This window comes from Thunnus albacares, chromosome 13 (assembly GCF_914725855.1).
Source record: "Thunnus albacares chromosome 13, fThuAlb1.1, whole genome shotgun sequence".
NCBI lineage: Eukaryota > Metazoa > Chordata > Actinopteri > Scombriformes > Scombridae > Thunnus > Thunnus albacares.
This window is the reverse complement of record NC_058118.1, coordinates 2,471,299-2,494,562: the sequence shown is the minus strand read 5'-3', so window position 1 is coordinate 2,494,562 and position 23,264 is coordinate 2,471,299. Positions and strand designations below refer to the sequence as shown.

The 23,264-nt window shown below is 37.6% G+C and overlaps 1 protein-coding gene across 5 annotated transcripts in view; it reads right to left on the bottom strand.

Moving 5' to 3' along the window:
- Positions 1–828: 828 nt before the first annotated feature.
- Positions 829–23,264, bottom strand: part of ntm (neurotrimin) — a 452,008-nt gene continuing 429,572 nt past the window's right edge. For 3 of the 5 annotated variants that reach the window (XM_044370237.1, XM_044370240.1, XM_044370236.1), the window contains 5 exons: positions 13,246–13,374; positions 10,969–11,089; positions 10,486–10,637; positions 9,305–9,340; positions 829–6,262 (listed from right to left, as the gene is read on the bottom strand). In XM_044370237.1, the coding sequence (XP_044226172.1) occupies positions 6,162–6,262; positions 9,305–9,340; positions 10,486–10,637; positions 10,969–11,089; positions 13,246–13,374 (539 nt within the window). In that variant the 3' untranslated portion in view covers positions 829–6,161. The remainder of the gene's footprint in view (positions 6,263–9,304; positions 9,341–10,485; positions 10,638–10,968; positions 11,090–13,245; positions 13,375–23,264) is intronic. The other 2 variants (XM_044370239.1, XM_044370238.1) reach the window with 2 other exon arrangements.

The following is a 23,264-nucleotide window of genomic DNA, read 5'->3' as shown; positions in this document are numbered from 1 at the left end:
CATTTCTGTGTAACTTTGATTTTAGGGACACTAGCCTTTAAAATAAAGCAAAGAAAATCTTTTATCTGTCTAACAGCGTCTCTGTATTCAGTCTCTGGTGCATGGTGCAACTCTCAGCTGCAGAGAGCAGATGTTTGCATGAATTAAATATTTGTTGAGGCTGAAGTAGAACAGTGGGGTATCATTTCTGTCACCATTTAAAAAAATTCAATGAAAAGCACAAAAGCTAAAATACATATCATGGACATGCTTTACATTATTTATCGCACAGGAAAGCATTGCTCCAGGTCACAAGCGTCACTGCCAGTGACAATCCACAGCGGAAAACACCACCTTCTTGTGGCATGTATCATCCATACAGCAAATGAATGAGAATAGGAAATTACTTTTGCATGCAGCTACAGTGTGCAATTAACATTCATGGTGCAGGAGAGAAACAGATTCAGAGTGTTACGGCAGACTTCCTGCTGTGGTTGTACATAATTGATGTAGCAGAACCCTTAAAATACACTGTGTTCAGACTCGAAGACACACTCGTGTCATTTAGAGAACTGCAGTTAGCAGTTGTTGGTAATGTAGCGGACAGACCACAATGAGCTCAGTCCAAGGTCAGGACTTCTGAGGGATACAAAAATCAATAGGTTTGTCTTGTTTCTGGATAGATGCCACTGGAGGAAACTCTGCTGTTTGTGCACCTTGGAAGAGTCTATTGGCAGTACAGTATGGCAAACAATTTGATTTGTCTTCAAAATATTATAGATATTCAACCTAATCATCTGAATCATTTCTGAAAGAAAACAACATCAAATATATATTCAAAACACAGAGTTTTAAGATACAACATTTTATTATTGTCAGTCTTAAATATGAGCACACACTTTTCATCAAGAAAATACATATGAACCAACAATCCTTTACAATGCAGGGAGTAAAATAGCATGATGTTCCCCTCCACTTGGGAACATTTCCAATCTGAAGAGAGCCCTGTGAACTTGTAGCCAGGCAAAGGGCAGAATTTTATGTGAATCATCCAAAATAAATCGCAGTAGATCATGAGACTACTTCATGCGTCTGCTATGATAATCTCCTGGCAGCCGAGACAAAGGTTTGATATTTCATGTCTAACCAAAGCTCACATTCAAAAAATGATCTCTTCCAGACTCCAATGCAAATCACACAAATGTCACAAAACACCTAAAATGAATAGAACTACCTGGTAGGTGCAATACAAGCTCAGTCATTTGTCTTAAATCTTCTTTAAAGACTGTTCTCTTGCCTTGCACATATGGAGACAAAGAAAAGAAACATACCCATAGCTTCTTTTTATTTTTTTTTCCAACTCAGCCCATGTTCCAACATGTGCTGTGTGTTTGCTCGGGCTGAGAGATAGAATGAGTCCTGCAATCACTTTGCAGTCTTCAAACAGACAATGGAATTGGTCATATCAACATAAATATGCAGCGCTACTGCCAAAATATAAGCCTTCATGGGCTGTGATTCAGAATTGGCTGACTGAAGTCAGACAGAACCAGGAAAAGTTGTATTCAGGCCTGCTCGGTGCAGTTTCCAAGCTGAACTTTGGGGGTGGATGAGAAATATTTTACTAGTGTATTTCCAAGATCCTCTCCCTGGGTTGCTAGGTTTTATCATTATAAGTTTGGCTTGAATGGGACTTACAGTGTGTCTTGCACATCCTTTTTAAAAGTCATGCTTGGTGGGAGTTTGGAACATTTGCATTTGCACTAATATGACAGCGCAGAGGCTGACTTCGTTAATGCCATGCAGAAAATAACTGCAGTACAATGGCCTACTGCTCCTCTGAGAGATGATGAATTACTTTCAATTACTGAAGTGGCTTATTTCCCATTGAAATAGTATGTCATCACCTGCTGTGTTCAGTTTGCCTGACGGTGATGCATGTTATATGCAGCTGTGGGGAGTATATACAGCATGGGGAGAAACAATCAATGTTCACTTTTTAACTTTATTTAACTCCTGATGAGACTGCTTGCATAAACAGGCTGTTACTGTATTTAGCAAAAAGCTGTAATCATCACACTGTGTGAGACTTACATCCTCTTTTACAATGGAGGATATGGGTCCAGTTAACAACAGGACAATATGAGGCCCAACTGAGAACTTATTAGAGTTTTCTCAATTAAATGAGCCATAACATGGCAAATAGCTGTGCTGTGCAACACAAAACATCACACTATCATACTAAATGTAATGTGATTGTGTTTATTTAACTGCTCTGCAAGCCAGCTTGTTTAACCTTGAGGCTACCAGTGCTCATAATGCATCGATAACACTGGTGCTGAGTAATACAAAAGGCCTCAGGTCAGAAAACAATCCAAATTAAGCCTTTAAAGAAGAAGTCTGTACAGGTTTTCTTCACATGCCTTCTCTTTTCACATGTTTGAAACAACAGGGATTTGAAAACACGGAAATGAAAATGATTCTTTTCTTTAAGCCGCACATGGCTCAGACCAAGGCCGAAACTTTAAGAAATGTGATCTAGTGGGATTTCCAGCAGTGATCTGACAGCCGCTGACTGTTTTCCACCCTCACTGAAACAGCAGAATAACTCTTCAGATCTCAGATTGGATTGCTCTTTCTCTCAATGCTGCGTCTTCAACTCGGTGCTTCACAGTTTTTATCGACATTATGTTGATGACCACAGATCTCATCAGAGTTATTAAACAGTGCAATTGTTTGACAATTAGCGGGGTTCCTCTTAATGATTCATGTAAAGTCGGAATATTAATGTGCACAGTTGAAGTCTGAGATGCTCAGTGCAGGCTGAACTCTGAATCGCTGCCATAGTGACCATATGGCATTTCTATTATTAGGTGGATTATTAGGTTGTCAGCTATACAACCAGCATGTTTTCATTTCATCAAGAGATGTTATATTTTGACAGCAGTTCTGCTCATTGGTGCAGATCTGCTGTAAAGGTACGTGCTAACATGGGTTTGTACTCAGTAATAGTGTGCTTGGCTTGAGAAATTATACTGTATTGCATTTGATATGACATCAAAACAAACAATATTACAATTATTAAGCAATAAACTGCAATAACCCTGGTGTCTATGCTGTCGGTAAAAAAATCTGTGATATTCCTGGAGAAAAAAATAATGACAATGCAGCAGTGTGGTACAGCAAGGCTTTCTGTGAATGAGCCTCGGTTGCACATTCATGATCAGATCAAATATTACTTTAAGGTGGTAATAATGCTGTGCCATTAAATAATTGGGCAAATTGCTCAGAGGTAGTAAAAAAATAAAATAAAATAAAATAAAGGACGCAGTTTTTACAATGTGTGCTTGGCTGTTCTACAAAAGAAACGTAGGCATGTAAATATACACTCAACTTCTTCCCTCTATGTGGCAGGTGTGTGTGTTTGCGTGTGAGAAAAAGAGATAGTGTGTGTGTTTTTGTTAATTAGTATCTCCAGGCAAACTGTTAAGCGAGGTGTTTTCACATCCAGCTCCATCTCAACCTTTCAAGTGAACTCAAAGCGATTAGGCTGTGATTGTTTGTGCAAATTGACAGCAACCACTTCACGCAAACCCTTCTGAAGCGATCCCAGTACAGACCTCCTTGGGAGGCGATCTGACTTCAGTTCATCTTAAATGTGGTTAATCTTGTAGCAAAATGACTGCGCAAAGTAGACGTGAGATCAGTAGAGCCATCCTTCAAGCCAGGATGGAATAATTATCGTGTCATTTCCAAACATCACTGTGCTGGAGATGAATAATAGTCTTCAGTGTCTGTCTCTCTCTCTTTTGTCTTGTGTGAAAACAAACCTTGATTGGCCTGTCAGATTCAGCTGATGATTACCCTGATCAATTTCAATAATGGCCTATCTGTTTCATGCCTTTTTAATTTGGATATTAGCTCTTTTTCTTCACATCAAGGAGCACAAACCTTGTTATCCCCAAGAGCCACAAAGGGGCTGAGTTCAAAAGAAAAATTGAGGTGCGCACGGATGATGGACTAGGACCTCACCAGAGCCGAGGCAAGCCTGGAAACAGAGCTGAAATTTCTTTTAGGAGAGGAAAAGGTGGGTGAGAACAGAGCAGAGATCATTCGTTCAGTCTCAGTCTTCTCCTTTTCTGTCTGAGCTGTCATTAATATACAAATAATCATATGTGAAACACACTCAATCGGAGCAGTGAAATCACAAGACGTGCATCGTTGCCCCACCACTAAAACATACACACGCATTAATTTGTTTTAATTCTCTGTTCCTGTTTGATGTCTTGTTAATGGAATCTTACAAATGCTTTTGTGCTGCACACAAGCCACTGATGTCAAGTGCAGCTCTCATAGAGACCAACAGTCAATATATATGGTTGTGTTTGAGGTACGTCCACAGACACAAACTGATGCATTTCGCAAGAAATGCACGATGTCCTCCAATAAAATTCTTTCTGCATCAGAAAACCAGTAGCCAAACACCAAATCTTACTTTTAGTCATTGTCACTCAGCTCTTTTCCACTACTGGAGGGGAACCTGAGTGCGGTCTGGCAGTTGGTGTGAATTGCTCACCAACAAAAGACACATGAAAAAGATAAATGACCGGCTTTAATTCTTGCTGCCGAGTTCTAAGAGGTTTCTGATTGTTGCATAAAACCCTCACGCTCACAACAAAATCAGGGAACGCTGCTGCTGCTGCTGCTCAAAACGCCAGTGGTACCGTCTGCACTGATCTTTCTCCAGCGTAGCACACAGAGATATGAGTATCTTGTTTTCTCATATGTCCTGTCGTTTGTGATAATGCAAGCTACAGTATATGTCGTGTGATAACAGCAGTTGAGGCCTTTTTGCTCAGACCTCTGTTCAATTTTGATTTTTGGAATTGGCTTTCATACTGCACAATAATCCTGCAATTCTTTTCTTTCCATCAGAGCTGAAAATGTCATGTTTACATCAGCATTTCACTGTCAGGACCCACATACACGTGTACATTTTGGTTTAAAGGTATCTACAGTATGATTTTAGGTTGTTTTTTTTTCTCCCAGTTTATCCCTACCTATGTTAAAACACAACATGTTTACTCTCTTTGTATGCTGTTTGTGACTCTTTGGGTTATTGGTATCTAAATACATGCAAAAAGTGTTTATTTTCTGTTAACATGAGTGGTCTCTAACCCTTCCGGTGCTGGTTTGGAACATGAACAGGGACATTTTCTCAAATAAGTGTTGTGTATAAATGGCATGATTCAAACAAGTAGCAACAGCATTAATAAATTTGCATTACTTAAGTAAGATGTTGACTCCACACAAGTGGAGGAAACTCTCTCTCCAGTTCAAACTACTTCATTATAGCATAATTATTCTTGACACCATTTTTGTGTACAAGTGTGTTGGTAAAGGAAAAAAAAACAAAACAAAACACAACAAAGACATAAAATGAGGATATTTGTCCTAAATAATTACAACTTCATATTTTCCCTTCTAAAAATATTTAAAACTGAACAGAGTTGAAAAAATAAAATTAAAAGATTAGCATAACACAACTGCAAGTATACATCACTATAATGCTGAGAACAAAAATACTTGAAGGTCAAAAACAATTCTGCTTTCAACAACCAGACTGAATGATAATTATTATACATTAAAATATGATAATACCAGGCTTTCAGCCTCAGGGTAGCCTAAATTCCTTCCACTTCACTGTCTCAGTTTGACTTTGAGGTATTTAACATTCACCTCACATACTTGCTGTAAATTTGCCTTTTCCTGGAGTTGACATGAATATGAAATGTGGTTAAAAATTAAGACAAACCCATTTGAATAATAGACACTACATTTAAAAAATCATTTTTCCTGAAACATACATAAAAAGAGACAATCCAGAATAATATAATTTAGAGAAAATTATCCGACAAAATTCAATTAAATGTGAAACATTTGTTACATCCTTGAAATCTAAAAAAAAAAAAAAAAAAAAAAACCAACAGAAACTTTTGTTACGTACTTATTAAGTGGGTCAACATCATTACATAGCAGGATACTTCATGCACTTGCTGTGCATCAGTTTATGTTTCCAGTTGAAAAAAAAACACACACACGCACGCGCACACACACACACATACACACATACACACACACACACACACACACACGATACTCTTGTTCAAATCCATTCCTCTTCAAAATCTGAGCAGAAATGGCAGAAACACTATGAAGAGGAGACAGTTGTGTGAGTGCACTCCCATCGCGCCACCGCTGCCGTCCTGAACTGCTCTCGGTCCTGACAGGAGGAAAAATAAAGGAAGAAACAACAAAACACCTGGGTAAGTTTCCCCCACTGAAGATGTCTCTTTCCTTTTTGTTAGCACTACAGGAATAAATTAACTTCCCATCTGCTGATAACAATTCAGTAGCTTAATACCCTTCCAGCATGATCCTAAATGTGTGACTTTGTGATTACTGACTTGTACAGTGCAAAGCTTTTGTTTTTTTTTTTTTATGAAAACACAGGGTGACTACTTCACTCTACTCTCTCTACATGCAAACCAGTGTACATAATTAGTGATTACAGTTAAAACAGTGATAACACTTCACTGTTTAGAATTATAGGAGATTAGGAGGTTTTGGATTACATAGATTTATTAGTCACATTGGATTGGATTATATGACAAAATATCTAAGCAGCTTTCCTTCCTTTCCTTCCTGCTCTGCTGCTGTGATGCCAAACTGTCTGTCACCACAGAGCTCATTTTGTCCACCTTCATGGCATCTAGTACTATGACCTATGAAAGCTGTTACTGAATGTGGATGAAGCAACCCTGTCTCCTAGAAATTCAATGTATATACTATCCATTTGATACAGCACACACGTTTTGAGGGAAATGTACTGTTGCCCAGATGGACCGTTTTTTTCCTAACCTCAACCAAAGTGCTTTTTCTGCGTCAACTTAAGCAATCCAGAGCTGGACTCCAGTCTCTGGTGTCAAAGTCCTGAACTTTATGGGCCCATCATCCAATCCCAACTGCCTGCGTACAACATAATCCATCAAGCAACTATATTTCCCAAAAAATGGATGTGATAAAACAAATTAGTAGTAGGAGTTGGGATGAGAACATTCAGCTACCTTGCACAGCAACGATGTAGTGATAGAAAATTTTGATTTTTTCAGGGTGAAGTTGGTTGATTTTTAATTAAACCAATGCAGATGCCAGATAGAGACTACATTAGGGCTATATGGAGTAACTCAAGGTTCTATCCTGAGTATTGCTGTGTTTGCAATCATTATATCCCTAATATTAGCTTGCAGTTCTGTGTGGCCAAAATGCCTTTATCTGTAATATAGTTTATATCTTCAGTCAGAAATGAATCATGGCTATGGTTTTGTAACAGTCTGAATCACTACAAAGATTTAGTCTTGGTAAAGTAAAGACATTTGTGATAAAGTCAGTAATTGACAAGCATCATATTGTGAATCATTTTTTCATGCAGACATTGCTGAATATGGATGTGTAAAAAATGAAGGACTGTATTATTTAATTGATAATGGCGGATGGAATCAGGAAACCAGAGGCCAGAAGCAAACTTTTTTGTAAACTACTGTATAAATAAACAGCACATAAATTCACCATGATATATGCTGTGAAAGCATCCATTAGTGAGGCAGGAGGTGAACTATATTTAATGTTGCAGATAGAACCTGTTTTTGAGTGTGATGGTCAAAATGGCATGGTCTGCAGCATCAAATGCTGCACTAAGGTTTAAAAGGATTAAAAGTGAATGTTGCTCAGCATCTATTGCTTAAAGAAGGTCAACCTGTCTTTGACAAGGGCATTCTTAGTATTAAGAACTGCCTGAAAAACCTTCAGAATTGTGTCAAAAGGATGCTTTGTGATGATTTCCAGGGTTGTTAAATGTCAAAATATGTCAAAAATAATATACACATAGTATAAAATATTTAAAGTACCTACAGTGTGAAAGCACACTAGTTGGATGTATATTTTTCAGCATTTTAAGTGTGAGAAGAAAGTTCTTAATGAGGAGCCACGGAGTATCTTATGTGGTTAACTCAATCTTTATAGTTTCATTTTCTAAATAAAACTGGTTCACCAGATTCTTATTCATCAAGCTATAACCTTGGTACATTAAAATGCACTAGAGGGGACACAAATTATTTCCCTTAAGCCAGTTCTAATTCAAGCCAGTGTCTCAGTAATTCACATCCAAATGTCAGCTTTATCTTTTACTGTGTTATGCACCTGTGGTATTCTTCAATTACTAAGCGTTTGCACAGTTTTCAGGAGCACTGTATGAAATCCCCAGGATACGACTACTAAAATAAAATACAGTTTTATGATGCAACTAAAACGCATAATATTTTCATCATAGTCTTTTAAGGGATGAGGCAAGTTCCATCTAAATGGACGTATTGTATGAGGATTGAGGACAAATTTGAACTTTTTACTTTGAAGCCTGTAACACAATGACTACTCATTTCCCTTGGATTTCTATGAGTTCACCATAGTTTCCTTTGGGGCATCTCTCCAATTACCCTGCCACAGTGGATTATCCCTAATCCTGCATATGGCTAATTAGAATAATGACGTTCACTCATAGTCAAAATCAAATCCAATTCTGTTGTGTTAATGGAGTGGGTTTGCTTACAAGATGCTGCAACCACCAGTCACAAGGACACATTAAAAGACAAGATAGGTGAGGTGTTTATCACTTGTATAAGAGCCAGATCTAAAAACATTAACAGGGATCATCTACAACAGAAATCTACAATCTACAATCACTATTTGCAGAGTCAGAAGAAACATTCCAGCCTGCAGTGGGGTTCTGTTTGCTTTCACTATTTTGTAGGATGCTACAAAACTAGAGCTACAGACAATCACACAAGCTCAAATGATGAATATGAGAGATGATGAATACTTACATTGGAAAGAGAGCATGCAAAAATCAAAATGAGGCCATGTCACACAGAAAGGCGGTTAAGTTTGCAAAGGAGAAAGATGAAACATGGTTAGCAAAACGGGACGCATTGACCATTTTCACAAAGATTCACATGACATTTGGATGACCCTTGGCTTTGCCATTCCTCTCCATCACAGGTGCTGCTTGCAACAAAACAGCTCAAACATGTCAATTCATAAAGAAATTGAAATTTCCTGAAGTGCCAAGAGGTTTTTGTCAAATACGGCAGAAACACTCTGTATGTATGACATAACAATTTGTGAAAATGGCAATGTTTGTCATGTCTCAGCATGCAGTTAAACTTTCCATCCACGACAGTTGAAGTGCATGCCTGTGTAGAGTACTAACCTTGCAATAGCGTTGAGCTAGTGGGCTCGATTACCACTACACCAGAGGAACAAATGGAACAGAGCAACAAATCGGAAACAGAACAGCAACATTGACAACACTTGTGAAGGGCATGAAAAGTTGTCTGCTGAATGGACTTTTGCATTGTGGCTGCACAGTTACACAGCTGAGAGTTCAAACTAATCATAGTGCCAAAAGCCATTCATCAAAACATAAGTGGTGTCCAGTTCAAATCTGAAACAATACAGTATTTGAATTCTGACTACCACTCAGTGCTGGTAAAGTGATAATCCGCAAGATTATTGATTATTGAACACCTTTGGTGATAAGTGGACATTTCTTTGGTATTTACATCGGTATATACATTGCAGGTCTCACTGCAAAGGAAACAACTGTAAATCAATGAATACATTTTCTGAGCTTCACAAACACTTAAATTCACTGTTTATATTAGCAGAATTTCAGTCATTAGCTCCAATGAAAATTTAAAAATCTCAAAGAGCTGTATCAGTAAACTATTTTTATACCATTTATATGTGCAGGGAGCCAGCAGGAAGTCAGCAGGAAGTCAGACTCTAATGCTCATTCTCTACAGGCCAAAAGCATGGAAGCCTGAGAGAACCTGAAAGTCTTTTTTGAGCAACTTTCATTCGAATTAATGAGGCACCATTTTGGAGCAAAATATCCATTTTGCTCCAAAATGGTGCCCCATTAATTCGATGTCACTCATGTCTGTACTGTAAATATGAAGCTACAGCAACTGGTTAGCTTAGCTTAGCATAAAGACTGGAAACAGGCCTCAGGCTCTGTCTGAAGATTTTGTTACCTTTGGACAGAGCCAGGCTAGCTGTTACCCCCTGTTTCCAGTCTATTCTAATCACGAAGATCCCCTCCAGACATGTTTGAAGAAATACAAAAATACTGTTTATAATAATATTGTGTGTCTCATACAAAAAAAGTGTAAGTACCACTTTTACAGGATTTGGAGTCAGAAGTAGGGCATACTAGCATGTTTAAATGTAAAAGTTTTCAGTAAATGAATAAAGATTCAATCACATAAAACATATTGGAAGGTAACTCATTTCCAAAGTTGCGGATTGTTACTTTTATTAAAACATATAACTAGCAGATAGACTATTGCATCCTATGTTACTATAAATGTAACAGATTCCTGTACTCACCATACAGAAGGAAGCTTGTGTTTGAGCTCCCGAGTTTGTTGATGGCGACACAGGTGTAGTTGCCGTAATCTCCGTCAGACACATTAAAAAATGTCAGTTTGGACAGTGATCCAGTATTCACAATCTCCATGCCATCAAAGCCATTGAAGATCCTAGATGGGAAAAAAATATATATACATGGTTCATGTCAATTATGTGTTGTTTTTTTTTTCAAAGCCACTTGCAAAATTTCCTATAAGGCTTGAGCAACCATAATAATTAATTAATGATTTATTAGGAATAATTTGCGGTTTGTATAGATTAACAAATCATATTGCTTGTATGACTGTCAACTGATCGATAATTATGAGAACTGATGGCAGTAAACACCCACACCCACACCCACACACACACACACACACACACACACACACACACACACACACACACACACACACACTTCTTCCATTTGCCTACTTAAAGTGCAAATGTAAAACCCATTACCTTCTGTCATCTTTATACCACTCAAAGTCTGCCTCAGGCACTGCATCAGCCTCACACTCCAGCACTCCTCTTTGGCCCAGGGTCACACCAACATCTCTGCCCTCTGACACAGTTGGAGCATCTACAAGCAGGCAGCAACACACAAGAGCACTGTGATCAGGAATACAAGGCAGCACAAGTCAAGGATATAAGGAGAGAGGTCACTGCATTCTCTCCTCTTCGTCCATGATTTTCAAGCATAGCTGTGATCTACACATTGACCAGAAGTGAACGGATATTATGAGTTCAAATGATGTACAATATTTATTACACTGGTGAAACTGCATGGTGTCCGGATACTGTGAAAGGGAATTAACTGCTCAGGTTTTAATTTGATACAATATTCTCCTTCGCCTGCAGCAAAAAAGCTGCATCTTATTAAATAGATTTTAGCTGTCTGAACAAAGCTTTTAAATGTAAATCAACTATTCAGTCATTCTTCATGGTTCCCAAATTCTAACATTTTGCTCAGAGCTCTGCAGGACTTGGAAAATGACCTTTGAGCCATAAACATTTTTACTAGTACTATATCTCCACTAATAATTATTTTTATCATCAGAATATTTTCTTGATTAATTCATTGCTTGGACATCACATCGCAATTTCCTAAAACCCGGTGTGACGTATTCATAATGTCTTGTTTTGTCTGAGCAGCAGTCTCATCTACTATCAAATAATAATAATAATATAATATAATAATGATATAATAATAATCTACTATCTTACTATCAAATAAGACAGAATAGAAAAGCACCACATTATTACAATTGAGAGGCTAGTTAACTAATGTTCAGCACTGAAAAATTAGTTAAATGATAAATTGAATATCAAAATTGTTTCAGATTAGTAAACTTGGTGTCATATTACATTAAAAGAACTTAAACTATTGCTCATACTAAACATATATTTTTCAGTGTAATTTCATTCTGTACTCCTCCTTGACAGGCAGATTACACAATTACAAAAGTAGATGATGCTCAGTTAATATTATATTATGTATACTGAAATAGTAAAATCTTTGTTCACAGCTATCTCATTTCACTGCACTTAAAAAAATGTTTAACCTAAATCAAAACTAATTGAATCAAGGAAATACATGGAAACACATTTTGAGGCTGCAATATTTCAATTCTAAAAATCAGCAGCTTAGTGAGGGTATGTTAGCCTTTCTATGGTAGACATTTGAATGTCCATTGATGAATGTACCATTGATACTATGGATATTTTATTTATTAGTAAGACTGCAAGTAAATATTACTTTAAATACTGATTAATCCCCATTTTTTAAATTAATCACTGAAATGTCAGATCATAATGAGAAAAGTTTCTATTTATATAAAACAAAGCAAAGCACAAAAACTCACTGCATACAGCAAATATTTGGCACTTTTGCTTGATAGATATTGTTGATGCATTTCTTCTGTCAGTTTATTGATTGATTAATTGTAAAGGTGTAATGCAACATAGTTGATCCGTGATCTGTACAGATCGCCCCCCATGGTTCGGCAGGCATGTGAACCGCAGATTAACTGCAAAATTCAATGTCTCATTGGAGACAAAGTAAACAAACTGCTGTAAGTACAAGTCATGGACATGTCGCATGTCGCTAACAGGGATTTTGAAGAGCAACGACCAAACCAGCATTTAACGGGTCCGTAGTGACACCTGCAGGTATGTTTACATGATGTTTAATGTGCTGCAGCTGAGCAGCTAATTAACTATCTAGCTGCTAACTGACGTTAGCGGTGCACTTTTCCTCTGTGAATGTTTGTTTAATGGCTTGTTCAACAAATTAAGCTGCAGGACATGACCTGTGTTCACAAGTTATCATCAAGTTTTGATGACGTGGACACAGGCTGTTGTTTCATTGACTACTATGTTTAAAGGAAGAAGGTATCAGGCCTCATTTTGCACTTTAATTTAACAATTGAGTATTGAATATTTTATATATTTAAGATCTTATTTAAACATTGGACATCTTGAATGTTGCTTTCATTTAAGACCATGGACAAAAGTTCCATGCTGTAAGTGTTTTACAGGATAAATGGAAAGTAAAGTTATATATATATATTTTGTTGTTGTTGGTTTTTCTTTGCTGATCCAATAAATGATGGAATAATCTTATCTGAACCATAAGTTTTGTGATCCATTGCACCCCTAATTAATTGGCTAAACATTTCAGCACTATTTAATAGTAAACTAAATGTTTAAATTCTTCAGCCAAAGCAGTGGACTCACAGTTGACGGTGATGTCTATGGTCTGGACATCTGTGTCGATATCGTTGACAGCTGTGCATTCGTAAGTCCCTGCTCTCTGTCTGGAGATAGATGGGATTTCCAGGTACTCATCATCTGATGCCAGGTCCCCTGTGAAAGATCACACATACAACAAGTGGGAGAAAGTGGAGATGGTCATTCAGAGTAAATGCGATGAGTTAACAGCTGTGGCCTCAACTCTCATTTCCGCACTCTGTCCCTTGCATTGACTGTGGGGAAGTAATATTCACACTAGTGCACTGAGGTGTTAATTGCAGTGGCAGATACTAACTTTTGCAGATTTGCTTAAATTATAAGTCATCAAGGTATTCACATTTATGTTTGCTTTTGCATTGCAGTCAAAATTATTCAGATACAGTATTTGAAAAAAAGAAGTATTAACTAAAGAACAATAATAAACATCAAAACAGAAATTAAACATCAAAGTTCAGCAGCAGCAGGAATGGAGACAAATCCTGTTAATTCTTGAAGCAACCTGATCTGGTATAACAGGCAAAATTCATGTAAATATCATGACATGTGCCCACTTCTGTGTCTTTCTCTGACACTTATCTATTGTTTCTTTTAGCACTTACAAACACCGGTTCTCGAGCTTACTGACATTTTTCTGAGGATGTTAGAATACTTGTGATCAGTGCTTTCTTTAGCTCATTATCTCTTGTCTGTCAGAACTTTCATATTCTGCTTTGTTTTTTTGTGTTTCTCTCAAGCCTGTGAGCACACCAGGACTACATTTGAGATATGAGAATATGTACGGGGGAAAATACCAGCACCGGTACTTTTTCTTGTATCAATTTGACACGCTTGACAGAGACACTTAATACAGCACTCAACATAAAGAACAAAAGACATAATTGACTTCAAGCCTCCTCCCAAGATGTTGCAAGGTGACAGTAATAAATTACACATGGATTCACTTTACTGGATTCGGGTACATTACTGAATTGCACCTGGGACAGTTGTTATGGAGAGGAGTCCTCACTGACACAATGATCACCTGATGAGGACTATCAGGAGAACTCATATACTATAGGTATGCAGGTTCCAGTCTGTTCCATTTCTGTGCCTCTTGTTCTTTTTCTGCTTTGCTCTCTCTCTGAGGAGGATACTACATTCCACCAATAGAGACTGTAGTGTCAGTTATACCAGTACTGTAATCCTCTGAGGAGAGTTAATCAAGACAAGGCTGCCAGCTGACGCACAATCTCAAAGCACTCACATCAAGCATCAGTTTTATGGCAGGTAGCTTCACATTAGTGTGAGCAGTTGTCCTCCAGACTGATGTATGAAATCAATGATTCTCTATAGTTAATGGTCCCAAAATTAAAAACATAAATAAAAAGAAAATAAAATGACAATAATGGCTGTAACAAAGGACACCAGAAACATGCCTACAATTAATAATGAGGTTGTGTCTGATACATGCACGTGTGGATGCCTGTATAGGTAATCATGTCATTGCTGATATTCAAAGAATTGTTATATTTTATTATACAACACGTAGTTCCGACAAAGCAATCTGATTGGTCAACTAGACATTTAGAATGTGCTCAAATCAGCATGACAGCACACCTAGCTGTGCTCAAATAAAAAAAGCCTCATCACTAAAAATATCACTCCACCATGCATTAGAACTACAGACCATGACGTCACGCTAAGAACCACAGGCAGACGACTGGTGGTTGATTTGAAAAAATTTTTTTTTTTTTTTCAGTGAATATCTTAGTTACAATGAGATTGAGCTAGCAAAGCAGTTTTGTGTTTATATGTGAGGTATTTATTCAGTTTGGGAAATGCTGCGATCTCCAGGAAGCATTAGCATCAACTTGGCTGGCTGAGTCAGCAGGGACTAGAAATCGTCTCTGTTGCTAGGTCGTTACTAAGGTTCGACCTACTTCCTGGAGTAGTAAACATATGTTTCATTACATAGGATTCTACTGACATGAGTGATTGTTTTCCCGGTTTTAGTCAGACCCCGTGTATTTCCATGAAAACGGCGATAACAAGCAAGAAGTTTTTTTTAATTTTCGAGCAAACTGCCTCACAATATGAATACATTTTGTTTATATCTTTTATTTTGTTGGTAAATGTTGTATAATTGCAATATTACACTCAAGGGTGTGCTTTACCTTTATTGTTGGCATTTCAGTGATGCTTACGGAACTCAGCGCAAGCGCCTCATTCCCGACCGCATCACTGTTGTGCCAACACTGACGGTAAAGCACACCCTTGAGTGTAATATTGCTTAAGTATACCTGCAGTGTTTTATAGTTGAGGCGCAGCACTGCATCTCTGCTAACATCCGAATAATTTATTACACTTTTCTGAAACATAATATGAAGCCTTGAGGAAAATGTGCAGATCTGCTACACTGTAAAATATCAAATGCTACATATTTAATGAGTGAAGTGTTTGTTTAACCTGTCATCTAGTAACTAAATTGTTTAAGATAGAATACATGTCAGGATTGTCAGGTGAGAATATGTAACATGGTTCATGGTACATCCAATGCCAGGTTGGCAAAATACCCTAATTCACTAAATTCCACACAAATGGCTTGAAGTTGAAGCTAATACAAAGTACATTTAAGTGTAATAACACCGACGGCCACTAGATGCTCCAACTGACTCCCATTCAAAAAGCCTCAACTTTTCTCTAGAAATACTAAGTCATTAAGTTTTTCAGAGTTATTATAGTCTCAATCTCTAAAGTCAGGCCCTCTAATGTGCTGGTGGTCATTTTGTTAATAAGTTTTGAAGACTTATCGTAGCTTTGATGTCTGCCATGTGGGCGTTGATTGACAGCTGTGATTGACAGTTGGCTCACCTGTTGTTCTCCCCGGGACTTGCACTGAGTCAGACTATTGTTGCAATATTTCACTAAGTTTAATGTTACTTGATTATGATACCTGCCATGTTAGCACAATTTAGCTAAAGTAGCTAACGTTAGCACAAGTGTGCAGCACTCAGTGTTCCCAGTAAGCTAGCATTAGTTGGTTAAGAGGTAGCAAGGTGCGTTTCCAGAGCGTGAGAGGCAACACCCTGCACGTCTTATTTGGAAGCTCCTGGCTTCAAACAGAAAAGATGGCACCAACCAAAAGCTTCAAACCAGCTCCAATGAAAACCAACGGGTGACGTCACACTTCGCTACATCAATCCTTACATACAGGCTACGGTTCCATGGCAGACCAGTCTCTTAACAAAACCCTATCTCTTCTGCATTTCTATTGGAAAAGCACAATTTACAAAACATTCAGGTTCTAAGCTTCTCATTTTTTTTCTGTAACTGTCTGTTAATTTTGTTGGATGACATGATAAACATAATTTGCAGCACATTATATCAGCTGTAGCTGATTAACAGTTATTCTGTGAGTAATGTGCCCAAAGGCCAAAATGACTCTCTTTAAGCCAGTGTGTGAAACACCATTGATGGGCTTTTGCAATCCAGCAATACTAACAGAGTGCATGGTGAGTCTTCTCTTCTGAAATCATCAAACTAATCAAGTCATCTTAATTTCAGTTGAAATCTCTCAATTAAAAATCGTGCAGATAGATGTTTTTATCAACATTTCATATTTTATGCTGCATTTTGAGGTTGTAGCAACAGGTTGTGAACATTAATGAATACCAGACTTCTCAGCCAACAAGTGATGACTACAGATCTTGAATCTTTGAATCTTAGAGTTTTAGTCATTTATAACTTTTGCTGCACAAATTGAAAGCTTAACCTGAATAGATTCAGTTAGGGATTTGAAAAGATTTGGATTCAGTGCTTCAATGCTATCGGACCCAAACCCAACCACCATACCTTGTAAGTTTTACTTCCATTTTTGAAAAAAGAGTTATATGAACAGTACTATTGACAAATATACAGTATACACAGATGCATTACCTCAGGAGGTAGTAATAATATTAATGAGACAGCATACCCAAGATTGATTCTGCCAACAGAAGAAAACATGGGATTTTAAGAAGCTAATGTGAGCTACAGCTCAGGAACAATAATGTCACAACCAGATTTTTTCAGTTCACCTTCGTGTTTACAGTTTACAATATAATAGCCATAAATAGTGAAAAATGACAATTAAATTATTATTATTCAGTGTTTCATCATCGGTTAAATACACATGACTGTACACTATCTTCATCTACATGACACTTGAAGATTATTTTAATCAGCTGGTGACCCCAGTGTTCATTTGAAGCCTGGAGAAATTATTAATTATTAATAATTATTTTCAACCAAACTATCTGAAAATCCTCTGTGTTTCAAGGTGGCCTTGTTTTACATCACCAAGCTATTATATCTCCATAACCGTTAATAACCCAGTACACTCCTGCATGCAGTCCCAAACCAGTCAATAGAATTCTCTCACCATGGTTACACCCAAATCATTTAACCAATCTCATTTGCATTTTTTCCTGAGGCCACTCAAGAAAAATATCTCATGACCTCTTTGTCAAAAATACACCCCATCAACATCCTATTGTTGTCTTTCAGTGCACACAATCCTCCTCCACCTCCGCTTCACCACCACCGCACCACCAGGGCCACCAGGGACTCCCTGCTCTCATTTAAATAAGCTCACCTGCACCATCATTCATTTAAATGTATGTTGCAGCCAGTGCCAGGGTTTTTAGGCAAATTACCCTGCCTTATATATAAACTAAATGGTAACGCTTTATTTTACAGGTCCTTTCATTTTATACCAATTTCCTGGAAATTCTCTGAGTAATTTGCAGGTATTCAACAGTTATTTCACAGAGAACGTGGTGCAATTTTGTACAAGAAGAACAAAAGAAACAATAAGCATAAACATAAAACAATAAGAAACAACATTTGTTAAGTTCGCTTACTTGGTAAATAACTGACAGAAAATACTTAGTTTTCAGTGTGTTGTTTTGTGTGTCAAACTACATATTAGCATATTAAGTTGTTTCTTAAAACCTGTATAAGGAGCACATTTCTCACATACTACCAAATGACATATCCCTTTCAAAATAATGTCATAAGGATTAACAGTTACACAGCAGTTACTTTTAGAACATTATTTAAAAAACGTAATATGCTAATGTTAGGTTTAGCACACAAAACTACACACTGAAAATTTTCTGTTGTCAAAAGTCTACTTTATTAAAAAAAAAATTAGAAAAATAACATCTACTTATGAAACCAGATAACCTATAATGAGTGGGTACTCACCAACTTTTCATTTTTTTTCTTATAATTTGTAACAAATGTCCCAAAAATTAGCTGTTAAATACCTGCAAATTACTCAAATAACTTCAAGGAAATCAGTATAAAATTAAGGGACCTGTAAAATATAGCATTACCAAGTAATTAATCAGTCTTATGATGCTGGACTGTCCACTACTGAGCCTCTTCATGTGTTACTGCTGCTTTCCTGTACTCATCCCATCATTTTCACCACCAGTCAGCCAAGTGTGCAAGTGAAGCCACTGAAAACAGCACACACTGTGTCCATAGAATGAAGTTCCTCTTTATGTGTACTAAAGAGAGAACAAATGTTGTCTCAGTAGAAACAAAGAGTTCACAGGACACTTCAGTGCAAACTATGCAGCACTACCCAAGCTCCAGAAAATACCCAAAGAACACCTTATTATAGCATTCCTTCATTTTAATGGGCATGTGTTCACACATAAATCATGTACAAATGTATTTCTTCAAGTTCAACTAGTGAGTTGCCTTTCTCATTTTTGCGTCTTTTTTAAAGAGGACTGCTGGGTTTGTGACCGGGTCGTTGCTGAGATAGTACTGTGTCCTGCACTGCCATCAAAGTGACATGGCAGGACATCTGGGAGACCACACAGGAGAAGAATCAGGAGAAGAAAGCAAAGAGAGCCAGGAAGTCTCAGGAGAGGCCGGCAGCAGATAATGTACCCTTTCTGTGTCCCCGAAATGCCATCCTCAAACTCAAGGGCAAAGAAAATGGGGTAGAAAATGGGAAGAGAGAAATATATTTGTGTGCAGGGCAAGAGGAACAACTTAGGAGGGGGGGAAAAAGACAGGAGAGCAGATGCTTGAGGGATATAGGCATTTAAGGAGAGGGAGCAAAGGGATGTGGTGAGGTTGGATTTAAATTGATGAGTCCGAGAATTGGGGGGAGGAGAGGGGTTAGAAGTGGAATGGCAGATAGGAGCTGTAAACAGACAGAAAAGAACACATAACCAAAGAGAGAGTGGGAGTGCAGATGGAGATGTGGTTGCTGTTACCAATGTTGTCCTGAAGGAAAGGTTTTCAGAGTGAAATATTTTTAAAAAAGAAGTAACAAAGCTGTTGTTACAAATATTGAGAAGAAACCCTATTTAAAAGATGTCCGAGAAGACAATGAAGGAGGGCAGCTGACTGCTGCTGCACTGCAGCTTGACTCTTACACTGTGCCTCTGTTAGTGCCGCTGTGTGAGGTAAATATATAGATAGTTATTTTCCACTGATTATCAGCCTTCGGCATAAGGAATTTCTTAATGTGCCAGGCCTCCTTTGATCCATCATCCTCTTTGAAGGAAACAAACATAAAAGGGGTGAGCAGAAAAAAGAATCATAGAAATACAGTACCTCTAGGTTCTATGTATTACGGCACTGCAATAAGGCAGCTTTATTTCTATTGAAGAGGTTTGCCAGCGAAGAGAATCTGTTGTGACAGTACGGTTTAGATTTGACCCGTCAATAGCATGCATATTTTTGAGCATACAAAGAAAAAACGAAAACCATGGCTGCTACTAATCTCTCAGGCCACAAGTCCTTTTGTATCTCTGTTCGTACTATAGGAGAAGCAACCGTGTAAGTGAAGGATACAGTATGTGAGTTAAAGCTATAGAGGATGTATTATATGTGAGCGAATGTGAAAAGATGAATCATGCTTGTGTTTCTGCTACTGCACACTACAGAAAAAAAGAGAAGAGAAGAAGAAAAAAAAGGAATACACTCCCTTTGAGTGCTGGACAAATCCAATAAAAAGAACAGTTGACAACAAAATCCAATTAGTTGATCTGGTTAAATAGCATAGGCTTGGTCTGTAAAACACTGATGAGGATTCTATTATATAAACTATTAAAACTAAAATTATATTTTTAAGTGTTTGTGTAGATCCGCCCACGGACAGCAGAAGGAAATTAGCTGGTACCTAAATGGTATAAAGCATCTCTTTAACAAGATTTTGAATAAGAATTAGAAAAACCTCTTTTTAAAAAGAAAAAAACAAACAAAAAACAACGTCAATAAGAAAAAAACATTAATCCCATTACCCATATTTTCATTAAACCCATATTTCAGTATTTAATAATTAATTTACAGTGTTGCATGTAAATTACCAGATGGAATAGCACTGACCAATCTTTATTGTCAAGTTACTCACTATTTCCATTATACATCCTACTTTCTAAAAAGAAAAAAATATATATACGAAGCTTAAGTGACACGAATAAGTACTAAGATAAGTAATAAGATTAATTATTCAATAATTTAATAATTATACTTAATAACCTTGACAACAATAATAATAATAACTGTACGCGTGGATGATATAACATACTGAACTTGTGTTACCCTCTAAAAATAGCACAGGAAAAGAACAGAAAGTATATGTATATATCATATGCATACCCATATACTGACATAGACATACACTTATACATGCACTCATACATACATTATGTTTGTATACTCTATATTTACAGTGAACATTGTAAGAAATACACATAATAGCCAATGTAACACAAGGAAACACAAATTTAAGATGCAAAAAGCAACAAAACCCAATTCATTATGTGTGTATCATGAGATTGTTCAATAAAACTGTCCCATCTATTGATAATATCTTTACTCTCTTTTTACCAGCATTATTTCATAGGATGTAATCTTTATTAGAGAATCAAGCTGCTCTGAATCATTTGAGGGCTAATCTCAGCATTGAAACAATTCCCATGCATACAATTTTAAATTCTAATTCTAATTAAATTGTTCAACCCTTCTGCTTGTGATCTGTCACATAACAGGCGTAGTCTTAGAGTCCTTGATATTGTATTCCTGACTATCCTCTATACACTGAAGGGCCCTGCCCCACAATGGCTGTATGACAGGAAGGTCCCACAGTGCATGAAGAAGGGAGCCTTGTTCCCCTCTACACCTCCAGCACATCTTCTCCTGGCTCAGTCCCATCTGTGTGTAGCAAACTCTGTGCAAAACTTTAAATAGGATACCTCTTCCCCTAGCTTATGTTACATTCCTCCCATTATTTAATACAATATGTGATCGTGTCTCCTTATCTCTTTCACATTTCAAGTCATTTTGCCATACAATTCTCAAGCTGTCACAAATAACACTATTCACTTTGCATCACATTTTACAACATACTGAAGCTGTTTGCTTGATGTTAGGGTCTGGAAAAAGCTCCTCAGTCGCATTTGTTCCTTTGTGCATCTCAATGCTTTACACTTTGGTTACACAGCTTTAGATGTGTATATGTTTACATGTATCACCAAACATCCTTACAATTCAAATTATACTGAGCACACATCTCATCAAATAAAAGATATAATTCATCAAGATCTCCCAAAGTATGCACTCCCTCTCTTACCCATTTTTCCTAATAAATAGACTTCTTTCCCACACAAATCTCAGGATTATTCCATACAGACGCATATCTCTGCATATAGGGAGATTCCTTCGTCATTTTTTGTGTGCCATATGCCCAGCCCGTTCTCATTCCTAGAGCAACACATACCAGTGCTTTGATACGCCCTTCAGCATCTGATAACAACGCACAAGGCACCTTTTAGCATCTGTGTGAGACTTTCAACAGGGGTGGCATGGGGTGGCATGGGGTGGCAGCTGCCACCCCTAAAAAATGCCTTGCAACCCAGCTGCCACCCTGGTTTTGGACAATCTAATACAAAAATATATATATGAAAACTTGTGGCTGGTCGGAAAATTTGAAAAATGTGAAACTGATGTCCGAGTGTAAGTGAATGCAGCAAGAGATGAAGCCAGCTGCCACTAGCCGTCCCTGCAGCAGACAGCAGCTCCATTTTCTACCGGCCCCAGCAGCTTTCTGTGCCGCCTCTCCTGGTCCCTGCTGCACATAACAACTGCTGATGGCTTTTTTCCTGCTAAATATGTGTGTAGGGCTGCCATCTTCCACTAGTAGAATCACAGAACGGCAGCAGATGGATAGTGGTGGGGTTGTTTTGTTGAAGCATGTTTTGTTTGGTAATAGTAACTCGTGTTTGATTGTGTGAGGGATGGATTAAACCTGACTAAACCCTGGATTGCCTGCAGCGACCAACATCTCTGAAACTGCTCATTTGGCAGACGAACATGTCCAAATTTCAGATCAATCAAGCAAGTGCAACAAACAAAAGCACACAGTTTAAAAAGCTCTAAAATCACTCCCTCCAAGTCCCAAACAAAAAGCCACATTAGTCAGCAATGTCGTGACAGTTCATTAAAAAGCTTGGTACCTGAGAGCTGAGTTTGCACTTTCACCATATTTTCAAACTGAAGCTCAGAGAAAACGACTTTTGCCATATAATCAGCATTGCTGCATAACACTGGATATCATGGATCGTTGGCAACACAGGCTAAGTGATAGGCATATGTTTAATTATTTTAAAAATAATTAAAAAACTGTTCTGGCCACATTTTAGGCTAGCTGATGGGCTTATATTATGTATTTGGAAATAAAACAATATTGATTACTAATGCCACCTGTAGATATTGCTTTACTCATGTGCCACAATAATGTAATGTTTTTGAGTTAAAATATCTTCACTGGTGGCTTTTCCAAGCAAATATTTATATATGTGATTGTTTGCGATTAAATCAGCATATATATACCCCTTAAAGTCTCCATTCCACCCTCTTGCCACACCATGCATATTTCTCTAGATCCACCCCCGACTTTCAGCTAACAAGCAATGTAAACCCATCCATGTCATTATTAGACACCATGAGACCAATGA